This window comes from Salmo trutta, chromosome 24, assembly GCF_901001165.1.
Source record: "Salmo trutta chromosome 24, fSalTru1.1, whole genome shotgun sequence".
NCBI lineage: Eukaryota > Metazoa > Chordata > Actinopteri > Salmoniformes > Salmonidae > Salmo > Salmo trutta.
Window position 1 is genome coordinate 6,734,916 of NC_042980.1, and position 16,252 is coordinate 6,751,167.

A 16,252-nucleotide genomic window follows, 5' to 3' on the forward strand; every position below is an offset into this window, starting at 1 on the left:
GGGGGGTGAATAGTTATGCACCCTCAAGTTTTCCCTTTTTTAGTCTTATTTCTTGTTTGTTTCACAATAAAAAATATTTTGCATCTTCAAAGTGGTAGGCATGTTGTGTAAATCAAATAATATAAATCCCCCAAAAATCTATTTTAATTCCAGGTTGTAAGGCAAAAAATATATAAAATATGTCAAGGGGTGAATACTTTCGCAAGGCACTGTAGGTTGCTTTGCTTTCACCTTTTTGCCCAGTTCAAACCAGCTCGATGGGGTTTACGTTTGGAGACTTTGCTGGCCATTCAATGATTTGAAGCCTATGGTCTTTTTATTTTCTTCTAAGGTAGTTCTGACATTGCCTGGAGGTATGCTTTGGGTCATTTATCTTGCTGTAGGATGAACTCCTGACCAACTAGGCGTACACCAGAGGGTCTTGCATTGCGCTGCAAAATGTTGTGGCCATTTTGGTTCAGGGTGCCACTCACTCTGGATCCAGCAAAAGAGCCCCAGACCATCACGCTTCCTCCATGTTTGGTGTCACACTGAGGAACCATCCTTTCGCCTACTCGACGGCGTGCAAAAACCCTGCGTGATGAACTGAAGATTTAAAATTTTCATCAGTCCGTAAGACATTCTTCAACTCTTCAGTAGTTCACTGGTGGTGCTTCATGGCCCAGGAAAGCCTCTTTTTCTTATTTTGCCATCTTAGCAATGGCACTGCTTTTATACAAATAGAGGGTTTGTAAGTAATCAACAAAAGTTAGGATACCTGTAGGAATTGTTAGCATCAACTTTCAAGGCTTAATTTTCTTCCATTGCTGCAGAACAGCTGTAAGTTGATAACCCATTACTTGTTCCCTGAAAAAGCCAATTTTTTTATAACTCTGAAATGTACACAACCGTAGCAAAGAGGTGAAATGAGAATGGAGAAGAAACTTGCTGGCATTCCACACCTACAACAAGTAACAGAAGGATCTGAAGTCACTGGTTCAGAAGTATCCTACACCAGAGCTGTGCTCGAATACTCATGCTAACCACACTAACCATACTATTTGTGACTTGAATTGAGTACAGTGGGGGAAAAAAGTATTTGATCCCCTGCTGATTTTGTACGTTTGCCCACTTACAAAGAAATGATCAGTCTATAATTTTAATAGTATGTTTATTTGAACAGTGAGAGACAGAATAACAAAAAAAAATCCTGAAAAACGCATGTCAAAAATGTTCTAAAATGATTTTCATTTTAATGAGGGAAATAAGTATTTGGCCCCTCTGAAAAACATGACTTAGTACTTGGTGGCAAAACACTTGTTGCCAATCACAGAGGTCAGATGTTTCTTGTAGTTGGCCACCAGGTTTGCACACATCTCAGGAGGCATTTTGTCCCACTCCTCTTTGCAGATCTTCTCCAAGTCATTAAGGTTTCGAGGCTGATGTTTGGCAACTCGAACCTTCAGCTCCCTCCACAGATTTCCTATGAGATTAAGGTCTGGAGACTGGCTAGGCCACTCCGGGACCTTAATGTGCTTCTTCTTGAGCCACTCCTTTGTTGCCTTGGCCGTGTGTTTTGGGTCATTGTCATGCTGGAATACCCATCCACGACCCATTTTCAATGCCCTGGCTGAGGGAAGGAGGTTCTCACCCAAGATTTGACTGTACATGGCCCCGTCCATCATCCCTTTGATGCGGTGAAGTTGTCCTGTCCCCTTAGCAGAAAAACTCCCCCAAAGCATAATGTTTCCACCTCCATGTTTGACGGTGGAGATGGTGTTCTTGGGGTCATAGGCAGCATTCCTCCTCCTCCAAACACGGCGAGTTGAGTTGATGTCAAAGAGCTCCATTTTGGTCTCATCTGACCACAACACTTTCACCAGTTGTCCTCTGAGTCATTCAGATGTTCATTGGCAAACTTCAGACGGGCTTGTATATGTATTCTTGAGCAGGGGGACCATGCGGGCGCTGCGGGATTTCAGTCCTTCACTGCGTAGTGTGTTACCAATTGTTTTCTTGGTGTCTATGGTCCCAGCTGCCTTGAGATCATTGACAAGATCCTCCCGTGTAGTTCTGGGCTGATTCCTCACCGTTCTCATGATCATTGCAACTCCACGAGGTGCGATCTTGCATGGCCGAGGGATATTGACAGTTATTTTGTGTTTCTTCCATTTGCGAATAATCGCACCAAATGTTGTCACCTTCTCACCATGCTGCTTGGCGATGGTCTTGTAGCCCATTCCAGCCTTGTGTAGGTCTACAATCTTGTCCCTGACATCCTTGGAGAGCTCTTTGGTCTTGGCCATGATGGAGAGTTTTGAATCTGATTGATTGCTTCTGTGGACAGGTGTCTTTTTTACAGGTAGCAAGCTGCGGTTAGGAGCACTCCCTTTAAGAGTGTGCTCCTAATCTCGTTACCTGTATAAAAGACACCTGGGAGCCAGAAATCTTTCTGATTGAGAGGGGGGTCAAATACTTATTTCCCTCATTTAAAATGCAAATCAATTTATAACATTACTGACATGCGTTTTTCTGGATATTTTTGTTGTTATTCTGTCTCTCACTGTTCAAATAAACCTACCATTTAAAATTATAGACCGATCCTTTCTTTGTCAGTGGGCAAACGTACAAAATCAGCAGGGGATCAAATACTTTTTCCCCCACTGTATATAGTATGCTTATTGGTCATATAGTTTGTATGCCAAAAGTTCCCAGATGTTGTACTAAATTTGCCAAAATATGAATTATACACACAGGACACTATTTCCATACTTTAGGGCCCATAATGTAATGCTTTAGGAAATGGGCGTGGCTTCACATTGTTTTCAGATTTGAAGAAAATGTCGGAAAATATGCAGCCAAAGTACAACGAGAGCGAATACAAATTCATTGCTTTAACTAATTATGACAAATGTTAAGAAAATGTTGAGCAATGTAATAAAGTAGTGACTTTTCAAATAAATTACCTTACACGTTATGTTGGCTGACAATTTGTTAGCCACACTGTCCTTACGAACCACATAGCATAGCGGTATGTTAGCTAGCTACCTGACGTTGGTTGGCTACTTGTACATCAAACTTTCCAGTATATTAACTATAGGCTATCTAACTAACTACCCAACATTTATTGACTTGATTATTCCCATCATTCTTAGCTTAGCTAAATGGTATAGTCATTGTGCGTTCTCAATGGACATTCGGGTGCTTTTGTAAATTCGCTCTGGATATCTACTCTGATTTCAGAGTACTCTCATCTGAGTGTACCAAAGCGCAGAATAATGAATTTACGAGCGCTCAACACCTGTTGAATATAGCCTGAGTCAGTAAACGTCAGCAAAAAAAGCATAATTAAATTGTTGCCAGCAGCACAGTTACAGTCACCAACGGTCTGGATAACATGAAAACTGCCTAACCAGCTCTGCTAGGGTGAGTAAAATGGTCAGAGTGGTCTCATTTATGTCTGGAAGTAGCTAGCAAGTTAGTCAACATTAGCTTGGGTGCTTGACTGCCGCTGTAAGGTCAGAACGCTCAAATCAACCCTACTCCTCGGCCTGAGCTTCCACTGTGCGCTCCGAGAGTGAAACGCTCTGAATTTCCACACAGTTTTGACAACGCTCTGAATTTAAGAGCACACTCCAGATTGAATTTAATTACACACCCGAAGTCGTAAAATGTCTAACTAGTAATTTGTTATGCTAACTAGCTAGCAAGAGGTTGCATAGTAACAGCATCAACTGCCGGTAGACAGGCGAAGAGCTAGTACACTCAACTGAAAGGATACTGTTCCGTTTACAGTATACTAAAATGAGGTATACAGTATGTTAGTATGGGTATTCAAACACAGCTCAAGACTGAATGGCTGGAGTCTTACCTGAAAAGCGTTTCCTACACTTTCAAGTTGCATTTGTGAATAAGCCAAAATCCATCTGAGAAAAATGAGCACCTAGCCTACTTGGACACTTGCAACCCTTTCAATGACTCCACAATCCTTATGAGACCAGAACGAGCACATTCTTCGATGATTTGTTTTGAACTTTTAATGGCGCTGCATTATTTCTTTTTTTGTTATTTGAAAAAATATATATATATTAGGCCTACTTACTTTTGCCCCCATTTTTTCTGTTTTGCTAAGCTTTTTCGATCATAAATATGTTTTATAGTGAATGATTGATGTTAACGGATGGTGTAAAAACAAGATAAAATGAAAATACTTTCTTTAAAACAAAAATACATACTGGAAACTAGGTATTGCCAGTTTTGGCAGCTTTTATGTAACCATATTCATGAATGTATATACAATATTCAGGCCATAACTGAACCAATTTCTGTAGATGATATATACAATATTCTGCAAATATGAATAAATGTTGCCTATATACAATATTTGTAGCCATACATGATTTAATGCAAAGCAGTAAACATACACATTTAACAACAGACTCATGAACACAATTAGGTAATAGTTAACGTACATAACATTATTTAGTAACCGACCCATAAACAAATTCACTCAATAGTCTACAGCTGGCTTCACAGCTTTCCCAGCACCTCACAGCTTCCCCAGTAAACTCAACATATGTGTAGCCTCACGAGGACAAAAGAGAAGCGGAGGAAGGAGTTTACTTCTGCTGTAGTGTGCGCGGTATATATTATGTGATGTGGCGGCGCTTCAGCAGAATGTGTATGTTTAATGTCTCAAAGTGGTGGGAAAACAGAAATGTGCGGCATTCTAGCTTGTGGTCAATAAATGTAGAGGACAAGACAAACTGGGACCATAAACCCCAGCAGGACCTTTTCAGAAGCTGTCCTATTCACTGCCTGATTGGCCAAGTCTTTTTAAACTGTCAATGGACGACAAAGGCTTATTTTGGGGGGTTGAATGGCGATCCTAGTTAAAATGCTAATCTTGAACCCCTGCACACAGTCCAATGTCTTTCAATAATTTTTGAATGACTCACTGTCCCGACACAATACCGGTGCATTCACTGACATCAGCAAAGGCATTCCTTTAGCTATACGTTTGAGAGGGAAAAACCTTTCCATCACACTTCATAAACCCGGTAAAAAGTTGTTCCATTTCTCATTGTTGCAATACGTTTTGTCGTTATTGATTGATTGATTCTACATTGTTTAATAGGCACATCCACCAGTTTATGTGAGTATCCTGAGCAACAAAGGTCATTTTAGGGTTGATGAAAAGAACCCATCTGCAGATGGCCAGGTCTGTGGGTAAAACTTGTGTTTTACACAAGTGCATAGAGTAGCCAATTTAAATTACTGAAAATGTGTATTGTTAGTTGTTTTGGACATTGTCTAGGCCTATATGATCAGGACTATTTTCTAAGAGAACATTAAACCTTTTTAACATGTAACCTGTCTTCTCTTGAAATTAGTCTCATTTACAATTTTACTCTAATATAGGAATTGCCACAATGTTTGTTCTTCAAATTAAGTATTGTATTAAAAATGAAGTAAATAGGCCACATTATCTTGAAAGATCATTTAAAGCATTTGTTTTTCTAAGTTTCAGTTTTCCAATTTTCTTTCAGGTTTTCTCTCTCAAAATCACTCTTTTTAAATATAACATCCAATTTTGTGATTTTTCCTAAGTCAACAACAACGCTTAAACCACATCAGGAGACCATTTTTGAGGTCTTTGAAATATCAGAGAAATTTAGATTTGTCGGTGTAGTTAACCTTTCATTCAAGTGGGCACCTAGCAAAAGGCTGTTGTTTAGTGGTGTTTTTGTAGTGCACATGTAACCGATGTGAAATGGCTAGCTAGTTAGCGGTGGTGCGCGCTAATAGCGTTTCAATCAGTGACGTCACTCGCTCTGAGACTTGAAGTAGTTTTTCCCCTTTGCTGCGGCTTTTGTGGCGCGATGGGTAACAATGCTTCGTGGGTGTCAGTTGTTGATGTGTGCAAGGGTCCCTGGTTCGAGCCCAGGTTGGGGCGAAGAGAGGGACGGAACCTACACTGTTACCCACATGATGGTAGAGTTTGCTAAACAAATGCCCACTGGATTGATGAAAATAATCATTATATAATTCTGCCAGGTGAGCATAGGCTACTTTGTAGTAAACAACATTTAATTGAGAAGGTTTTTGGGAAAGCCTTTCCATCTACCCGAAGACGCTAACAGCTACACAAAGTGGTAGAGGTGCGCACTGCACACAGACAGAAAGTTACAGGAAATAGGAATCACTGATGCATTCTGGTCATGTCTTATGATACATTTGGGCAAGTTAATTCATTTTCAATACATTTAGTTGATTCCCTACTATGGTCAAAAAAATTTTGCATAGCCTATTGTTGAATTCCGTTTTAATGCCTGGATTCCAGGAGGGCCCAAACTATAATATTTGGACCACAGTGAGGCTCTCCACTACCAATTGTTTCTGCAGTGATGATTCACCATCTTCATATAATGTTTAAATAATTTATCTGCAGATAATCGCCAAAAAGCCTAGGCCTGACAGTAGCCTATGCAAATTGTTAGGAAGCCAAATGAACAGCTATCCGATGCGATTCGGTAGGCTACGCTCACTGACTGATGAGACGGGTAACTCACTTTAGCGTCACTGTCTGGCAAGCCATGATTTATGAATGGCAAATGGATGTAGGAGATTGACTTTATTCAGTCAGTTCGACACCTTTTATAAATTAGTCAACACTTGTTGTTCAGTTGTCAATCATCGCACAGTAAATAGCTTTCTTGGCACCACGACACAGCATGACTGGCTTTGTGAAACACGTGAATGCGTTAGAAAACAAGTACATGCGTCAGAAAACACTTAACTTCCCATTTGAAGTTTCTCCTTTAGCCTTGACAGAGGATTTTTGTATTGCATAATATTCAATGTTTATAGACATATTGTTTTATGTTTTGAATTAGAATTATGATGAAATAGACTACTTGAGCAAGATTATTTGAGGATCAGCGTATGATAGAAGAACATTTAATCGCTACGAATCACAAGATCTTTGTGTTCTCTGTTTATTTCCCAAAAATGTATGTACTGAACCCAGTCCAGAGTCACCCGGGGTGACTGAAGAGGGAGCGCAGATATTTGGAGAACCTAGCTGTAGGACTTATTTTGCCCTGACGTGATGACATTTAACAGATGTAATGAAATAAAGGGGAACTGGTGTGTGCTGAAGGTTTTGGGAGAAGTCAGGAATTTCATTAGATAAATTCCCTAAAATGAATGCATTTAATATTTTTCATTCAATTCAGAAATTGATGGAATTAAGATGTTTTTTTAATGTATTCATTCTTAGAATTGATCCTTATGCAGAGTATGCAGTGCATCATTGTTCTACTCTTTACAAAACTACATGCTGATTTGCGCTTAGTCTTATATTTATTTGTGATGAGCTTCTGATCCACAGAAATCCTAATTCTGTGTTGTAATGTGTCATAAGCATACGGTTTAGACTTTACATCTGTACTCACATGTACGGAACTAGAATCTGTTTGATAAGGCCTCAATGCTCTTAGGAAGTGTTTTCAGTACTTGTGCATCTGCTCTTGTGCATCTGCTCATACAGTGTTAATTAACTCCAATTTCATTTGCTGTACAATGAAGGGTAGTCATCCTCCCTTTGAGAGTCACTCTTTCAAAAATGTGATTTTGTCAGAGTGATTCCCATTTCAGAATTTTTTTCACACTCACTTGTTTGAATAGACTGGTTTTATAAACATTTCCCATCAGACTTCCTATTTTCTGGTTAGCTATGTCACACTTTTTTTCTGCCCTGTCTTGTAAGATACTAAAGAGTTACTGCAAATGTATATAGACAACGTAACAAGGTTGTGCCGTGCACTATTGCATACAGTCAGTCATATCCCCCTTGGATCTATTTGAAATGCTGCTGTTTGATCACAAAATAAGTATTGGATCACTATACTGTGTCCATGAAAAAAACAAAGTCTGAGACTGTCTAGCATGGAATTCCCCTTATCCCATGTTAGTGAAGGAAGTCTACCCTCACATTCAGTCATGTATTCACAGGGGGCTTTGGCTAAAGTACCTCCAGTATCTGTTCAAGGAATTAGGTTCTTATAGGTCCCAGGAGAAGTGTTCTCCCCACCCTCTTCTGGATATGTCAAAGTTGATGTTAGTTTTTATAACCGACTCCATTTTAGGTAGGCAATAGGACTTGGCTTGTTTGAATTAGGTCCTTTGAGAAATTCCCCCATATAGGGGAATATATGCCTTTCAAATGTTAAGAGCTTTACAAAGTATTCTAGCAAAAACAATTGTTGGGCTGTGTGTCGGTTGCAGTTAACTCCATCCATGTAATGTATTTGCTTGTAATGTTTCCCTGATATCTCATTTCCATTCTCATTTGGAGTTGTGACAGAAGTCCAAGGCAGTTTCCCATGTCAGGTCATATTTCTTTCAAATATTAGGTCAGGAATCATTGATCTATCATCACGTTAATGCATCTCTTCAAGTGACACCGAACACTGGGTTTAATGACGCACATCTAGTATTGCTGCCCCCTTCCCTCACAAAACACTACTAAGAAAGTGTTGGCAGTCTGCCTTTACCCCGCAGACCTAAACTCACTGTGTCAAACCCCAACAGACTAATAGATCTTTCTAATCCATTCCCGCCATGCAGCCCACCCCTTCATTGCCGTTTCCGGTGTGCTGTGTACTAACTTCCTGTTTCTCTCCTGTAGATGAGAGCGGCGTCTCCCTCCTGCAGCTGATCGGGGACCCTCCCCCGGACGAGATCACCAAGATCTATGGCCCCGACAACAGCCCCGGCTACGTGTTCGGTCCCGACGCTAACACGGGCCAGCTGGCACGTGCCCATCTTCCCAGCCCCTTTTACCGGGACTTCTCCCTCCTCTTCAACCTGAAGCCCCAGTCCACCAATGGTGGAGTTATCTTCTCGGTCACGGACCCCTCGCAGCAGATCATGTATGTGGGTGTCAAGCTGTCGCCCGTGAAGGCAAACCGGCAGAACGTAATCTTCTACTATACGGAGCCCGACTCGCAGGAGTCGTACGTGGCGGCCACCTTCCCCGTGCACAATCTGGCTGACCAGTGGAACCGCTTCTCCATCTCTGTACTGGACGACAAGGTCACCTTCTACATCAACTGCGACGACCAGCCCCAGGTGGTGCGCTTTGAGAGGTCCCCAGACGAGATGGAGCTGGAGTCTGGAGCCGGGGTGTTTGTGGGCCAAGCCGGAGGGGCCGATCCCAATAAGTTCCTGGTATGTATCATGCTATTACTGTATCTTTTGATATCAGGGTCAGTGGCCGTTGTGTTTCAACTTGGTCAATGTGGGAAATGAACACATTGTCACCTAATCATCCCCAGTTTACAATTGGCACATTCATCCCCCCTCCTCTCCCCTGTAACTATTCCCCAGGTCTTTCTGTAAATGAGAATGTGTTCTCAGTCATTTTACCTGGTAAAATAAGGGTTAATAAATAAATCAAATGAATCCGAGGCAGATGCTTACGCCCATCCGCCATCCCCGTCCACAACGGCCTAGCAAAACCAACTTGAAGGTAACAGCGCTCACCGTTGCCCCTCGTGGCCGGTTTCCTCATTGAAAACTGACTCATATCACGGGTGACCTGGTAAGGCCTTTATTCTGTGCTATAACAATTAACAAAAATAGAAATGCAACATTCAACAATTTCAAAGATTTTACTGAGTTACAGTTCATATCAGGAAATAAGTAATTTGAAATGAATTAATTATGCCGTAATCTATGGATTTCACAACTGGGAATACAGATATGCATCTGTTGGTCACAGATGGTTTATGGTAGAGAAATGAACATCCAATTCTCTGGTGGACATTCCTCCAGTCAGCATGCCAATTGCACCTTTCCTGAAATCTGTGGCATTGTGTTGTGTGACAAAACTGCACATTTTAGTGGCCTTTTATTGTCCCCAGCACAAGGTGCACCTGTGTAATGATCATGCTGTTTAATCAGCTTCTCTATATGGCACACCTGTCAGGTGGATGGATTATCTTGGCAAAGGATAAATGCTCAGTAACAGGGATATAAACACATTTGAGAGAAATGTGCAGATGGAATATTTTGCGGATCTTTTATTTCAGCTCATGAAACATGGGACCAACTCTTTACTTGTTGCGTTTTATTATTTTTTTCAGTATACATTCAAATCTGTAAAGGCTAAGATGTAACATTTAGAGAATGGCCTGGGATAATTGAACTTTGAAAATATGATCTAAAAAAGCAAAAATGGGAACAGGTATAGCATACTGAAACACAGACATTGTACATGCCTTTTGACAAATAATGCAGTATTGAATCCCCATTTTTTTTTTTTTTATTGCTTCACTAACTTACATATTTCTGTGCTGATTCATGACTTCTCAGACAGCATCGTAATTGGATTGTTTTACTTGCTGTCTTGTAAATTTAGACAGTCAGAACCTGTCTCTGACTAAATCGAGATAATTGGATTATTTAGGTAAAACGTGGTCAGAGGGAACAATGATAGTTTTAGTGTGAATGGGCAATCCAATAACCTCAAGGTGAGGAAGTTGTCTTTTTGTGCTTATTGACACAGAGCGATAGAGACATTAAAAAAGAGAGGGGCAGAGGTTAATTTCATGTCCATGAAAAGTTTGTAGTCCTGCTCACAGTTGACTGATTTTGCTGGGCAATTATTGGACATGTCTTCAAGCAAAGTACACCTCAAGGCATCGGAATGCTCAGAGCAAAGTCCCAAATAGCGCTCCTTTGGGTTTTAGACAGCTCGGGCCGTCTGTCCTATCTTGGCAAGACCAAATTAGGGGATTTAAACCGAAGTATTTGGCCAAATGTCAGGGCATAGTCTATTTTTTGTCTAAGCTGTATAAAATGAAGTTTTTCCTCTTTTTAAAGACCGTTGTTAGAGACTTGCATTATCTGTAGACTCAATGCCGATTTGAACCCTTATCCCTATAATCAGAAGGTACAGGCCAGTTACAATGGATTACCTTTTGAGAGGAATGTAGCCATTCAAGTGAAATTTAGATTGGCATTATTGATAGTTTTTACGTATTTCAAAGCTATACATTGTTTGTTGACACAGACTCAAATTACAATAGAAACATATATAATGGAGTAATACAACCATGGTAAGTTAAATTGCACCTGCTTCCAGGACCGGAAGTAACAGGGGAAAATTAAAGGGCACTTATCCTGTACAGACTGGAGAAAATGGGCTAATCAAATAAATGAAATACATGTCTTTGATAGCTGCTTAGGGATATTGAATGCTCGTGAACACAACTGTGGGCGTTTATCGAAAGAGAAGCTCATAACTAAGAGAGCTTTTATCAGTTTAAAACAGGGGTCTCCAACAGGTCGATAGCCCACATATGAGTGGCTCGCCAAACAATTCAGGAAGTATATGCAATGTTTAATGTTTTCCACCACAAACTGTCATAAACAACTCTCACAAGTATCAGCTCCAGGCTACTATCTAATCAATGCAACATTGACATTATCCCACCCCTATTTAGCCACTATTGGCTTAAAAAGCCAAACCTAACACTATCTGCCAATTACTTTCCAGCAATATCGCCCCTGTCTGTGTGTTGCATGCCTTTGTCTGTAACTCAGTGTGTAGCCAGTTGATGTGATAAGTCTTGTGGGTTGACAAAACCTTCTCAATTAACTCCAAAGTAGGCTTACCTGGCAGAAGTATATCATGAGTAAGTATTTCATTTGTATATACTATTTGTTATTTGCAAACTTTGCCATGAAATGAGCAGCAGCAGTACAGAACCATCGCTAGGTTGGCACATTCGTTACTCGCTAGATGCACAATTAAAGGGCCAGATGCACAGTTAAAGGGGAATTACCCCCAAAAATCGAAATATGTTAGTTTTCTTCCAGACCTAAAAAAAATGGTCTTCTGATCAGATTTACGCATTGACGTGAACTCGGAACATCCAATTTAGTTTTTTTTCTCTATGAACAATTGTCATTTTGAGAGTGAAAAACAAAAAACATCTAAAACCAGGAAACTTTTAACAGAGAATACATCATTTGGGAAAATATGAAACATCATTTGGGTGGGGGGATTTTATAGGGCCCTCTTAGTTGTTTATTAACCATTATTTTACCAGGTATATTGACAGGAAACGGTGCACTACTTTCTCTTGTACACTAAGGACCTAGGGAAGAGTGCCTATTTGAAAGCTAGGAAAAAAATAAGTAGCTCGTGACATTTTTTAGCTCGTGGCATCATTTTTTAAAGTATCTCTCATGCTATAAAAGGTTGGAGACCCCTGGTTTAATGGGAGTCATTGAAAGAGGCTATTGTGGTGGCGAGTTTGATGGACTAAGACCACGGAGGATGACAGAGTGTCATATCAGAGGAGCCCTTTTCATTTCTCAACACTTGGGGCGGCTGTATTAAACCCCTCGGCTTCTCTCACGAGAGGGGGTTTTCCACCAGAAACCACCACACAGATCAGGGATGTATGTTTTAAGAGACAGGACTTAAGAGGGAAGATAACGTGTGATGTGTTTTGTTATTGTGTAGAGCAGGGCCGACGTGTGTGGGCTTAATGGGGGAGAAGAATGCAGACATGTGTACAGGCCATGTATTGACAACTGTGTGTGTGTGTGTGTGTGTGTGTGTGTGTGTGTGTGTGTGTGTGTGTGTGTGCTTGCCTCTGTATTTTCATAGGGGGTGATCGGGGAGCTGAGGGTGGTTGGAGACCCTCGGGCCGCTGAAAGACAGTGTGAAGAGGAAGGGGATGACTCGGATGCGGTAAGTGACTCTCTTGACCCGCTACCGATACAAAAACAGGTGCAACAGCTTAGTGCTTATACAGTTGTTGGCTAAGCAAGGTATAGGGAGTTTAAAACTTACAGGGAACTCTTGGGAACAACAAGTTGTTTCTGTAGGAGTTGGATATGCTACAGTACATCCCCAAACCCTTTGATGTGTAGAAATATTCAAAGTTGCCATAGGTACACGATCTACGCCAATTAAGCATATTTGTTTCATATGTGTCAGTTAGTTATACATTTGACTTGAATTGCATACGTTACATATTTACGGCATAAATCCCATGTATTTCTGTGATGCATTACATGTTAGTTATCCATTTAGTATTAATAGCATACATTAGTATGTATTAATAGCATACGCCTGTGTATTTCTGTGGTGTTTGGATGTTGTGAGCAATTAATGAAGGAACATTCCTCTTGATGTATTCAATAGGAAGCAAACAGGAGCAAACGGGCTGACATGGGGAGGGAACAACCTGAACTTGTCCAATAAGAAACTTGTTTTTCTTAGTTTCTGTTGTAAAACGTTTTGCTATGATTTATGCTAATGATACACCCCTGGTCTCTCTCCTCCCAGGCTTCAGGAGACGGCGGAAGCGGTGACGAAGGGATACCGGACGGGAAGAAGAAAGGATCAGTATGATCATTTGCCAAACATTTTAGTGTTCACTTTTGGTTGCCATCCACAAACAAGCACGTTCGTTCCATCTAAGCAATCTTGTGTTTCCTGTTCCCTTTTGGGTCTACACTATTGGAGACCATGATCTAAAACCAGGTTATCTGTGATGTTTCAAAGTCAGAGTTCGAACGGGAAGGCTTGACTATGTACTGGTTGTAGGAAGTTTGGAAATGTCGCCATATGATGGGTTTTCACTACAATGTTCGCTCATAGTTTTTGTAGTGACTCCTTTGTAGGAAAATAGTTCGTGAATAATAGCTACATAATGAAGGTGATGGATTTCTCTCTCTCCCCCCTCTCACTTTCCCCCATAGGGTACATCCATATGGGACGCAAAGGTCCGAAAATACGTGCGGGTTGAAGATGTCAAACTGACAGTTACGGTACGTGCTCTGAAATCAGTTTTACCTGTATATGTTGGCGTTCACCCACAAGCATGTGAAATTTCACCTTTTGATTTGTCAGCACCGCTCTTTGTTCTTGTGAGCAGCCTATTCACTATATACTGTCGTGCACTATGTAAGGAACTATGTAGGGCACCCTATTCAAATGACACCATGTCCTGTTCACTACTATAGTGCACTATATAGGCAATAGGGTGCCATTTGGGATGCAACCATCCGCATCATTGGATTTAAACATATGGTCAACATGGAAACCGAGTTATCTGTAGGGAGCTGGATACGGTATAGGGAGGTGGTACATTGTGGGGACTGTATATAGCCCGGTTTCGCTGCGGCGTCACTTGGACGATGTCCTAAACTAACACAATCGTCGTCCATAATCTGCTGTAGTAGCTTATACCCCCCCCCTTCCCCAAACCAAAAAAAACACACACACAAACATTTTCAGCGGGGACCCCATTTTTAAACTACTGTATATTTCTAAAAAAACGTTTGTATATTTTCCCATACAATCTGTACTTTTCATTTTTTTCTCCTAAAATAAAAAAATTGCCGGTCCCACTGCAGTTCCCCCGCGACCCCGACTTTGAATACCAATGCTCTACAACAAGCAAATGTTGCAGCACAACCTCCGACCAACCTCCATACAACGCCGCCGTCACGGCACGCCAGTCCAATTACTGTGGAAGGCTAAGGAGAAAACCAGATGTCTGGTCCAGGTCAGGGCGATGATATCTCCAAGGTTCTATTTTGTTATTTTGACTGCTTTCTCAATCAGACTTAAATTGAGAGCACAGCAATAGAGAGGGATGCAACGGAAAGAGAGGGCGGGGAATGTTGTACCTGTAGCAGGGGTCTAATACTCCCTCTTTGTCCTGCCAAGCCTTGTAGGTTCCACAGGGCTCTGGGTGCATGGCCTAACTTTGAAGCCTTGTGCCACTTGACAGTGGGGCTTTCCGCCCACCAGACAAGTGTTTATTATCATCATATGGAACAGCTGTGGATTCGGAATATTATCTGTTTCATTACATTGCTTAATGCCTGTCTGACTTCCCGGCAAGTTTGGACAAGCAAAGACGGAAATGCAGACACTTTTCCATTGTGTGACTGACGGCAGGTTTTAGCGTGATTGATGGACTTGCAAGTTGTCATCGTTACATGGTGCACTAAGGGCAGGAATTCAGCCAAATCTGCACTGCAGGAAAACGACAACATTGTTCCTGCACCATTAAAGGGCTGGTTATAAGTGTGCGGGAAGTGATGTTGACATGCAGGTTTACTACAGTGCAGGTTGTGTTGAATATTCCACCCATATGCTTAGAAATGTTGAGGGTAAAAAAAAAATTTGGTAGGATGATCTACCTATTGTCAAGCTTAAGTCCCATTATACAGTCATCTGGGTGAAAGTGCATCTAATTTAATATTTCATTTTTTTAAGACCGCTCGTGACAGTGAAGGTAACATACTTCTTATTTCATTACATTTCTAAATCAATTGAGTCTCGGAGCTCATGTAGACTCTGGGATTAGGCATGTGTGTATTCAGAGTGCAAATCTGGTCTTTGTGCCAGCTTTACCTTGTTTGCATCAACTTTGTGATCAAAATAGTTTAGTTCTTAGCACACAAGTTTCAATCTGCAAGTGCAAAATTGGGCTTGTGCCATCTATGGTTAAATTAAGTTGTGTTTTCAAATCAATCACCACCCGGAGCCTCATCTATACCCACTCTCCTCACTCCCACCTCTCAGAAATTATGAATGCATGGGAGTATAAGTGTGTGTCTGTTTTATTACATATATCCCCTTGGATCGGTCATATAACACTCACCAAAGCCAAATTCTTCACGTAGTTGACCTCAGGCCCTACAATAGGAAGAATGTTTGCCCATAGAGGAAACTGGTTAATTAAACAGTGAAGAATTCCGTACCTTTTCTTTCACATGCCCCCCTCCTGCCGTCTATCCATCGTCCCACCCAGTGTTCCCCTCTCAGATTCCACTAGGGAAAAATATGAGACTTTTCACCTGGTGAAGAATGAGCTTAGAAAATGGGGGTGTTTGGTGTAATCTCCCTGAGCGGGACAAGTCTGGAAATGGCCTCTTCTCTTCCAACCCTGCATATTCTCCCACCTCTAGAGCACTAGTGGGGATGGCAGAACTTTGCCAGTCCTTCCTTGTCTCTACTCCTTAACACACACACACACACACACACACACACACACACACACACACACCCAGACACAAACACACTGAAACACACGCACACACACACACTCAGACACCAGCTCCCCCACTCTATTCTCTGACCCCTATCTGAAGAGCTGGAACCCAAAACGGGTCACATTCCTGTTGCCAGACGTGTTCCTCCCGACCAATATAATTGCTGCCTGTCGCCATC

General features: G+C 41.3%; 1 protein-coding gene across 2 annotated transcripts in view; it reads left to right on the plus strand.

The window, feature by feature from the left end:
- Nucleotides 1–16,252, plus strand: part of LOC115160620 (collagen alpha-1(XVIII) chain) — a 161,763-nt gene that overhangs the window by 84,285 nt on the left and 61,226 nt on the right. For both annotated transcript variants that reach the window (XM_029710826.1, XM_029710825.1), the window contains 4 exons: nucleotides 8,672–9,213; nucleotides 12,668–12,751; nucleotides 13,352–13,411; nucleotides 13,768–13,836. In XM_029710826.1, the coding sequence (XP_029566686.1) occupies nucleotides 8,672–9,213; nucleotides 12,668–12,751; nucleotides 13,352–13,411; nucleotides 13,768–13,836 (755 nt within the window). The remainder of the gene's footprint in view (nucleotides 1–8,671; nucleotides 9,214–12,667; nucleotides 12,752–13,351; nucleotides 13,412–13,767; nucleotides 13,837–16,252) is intronic.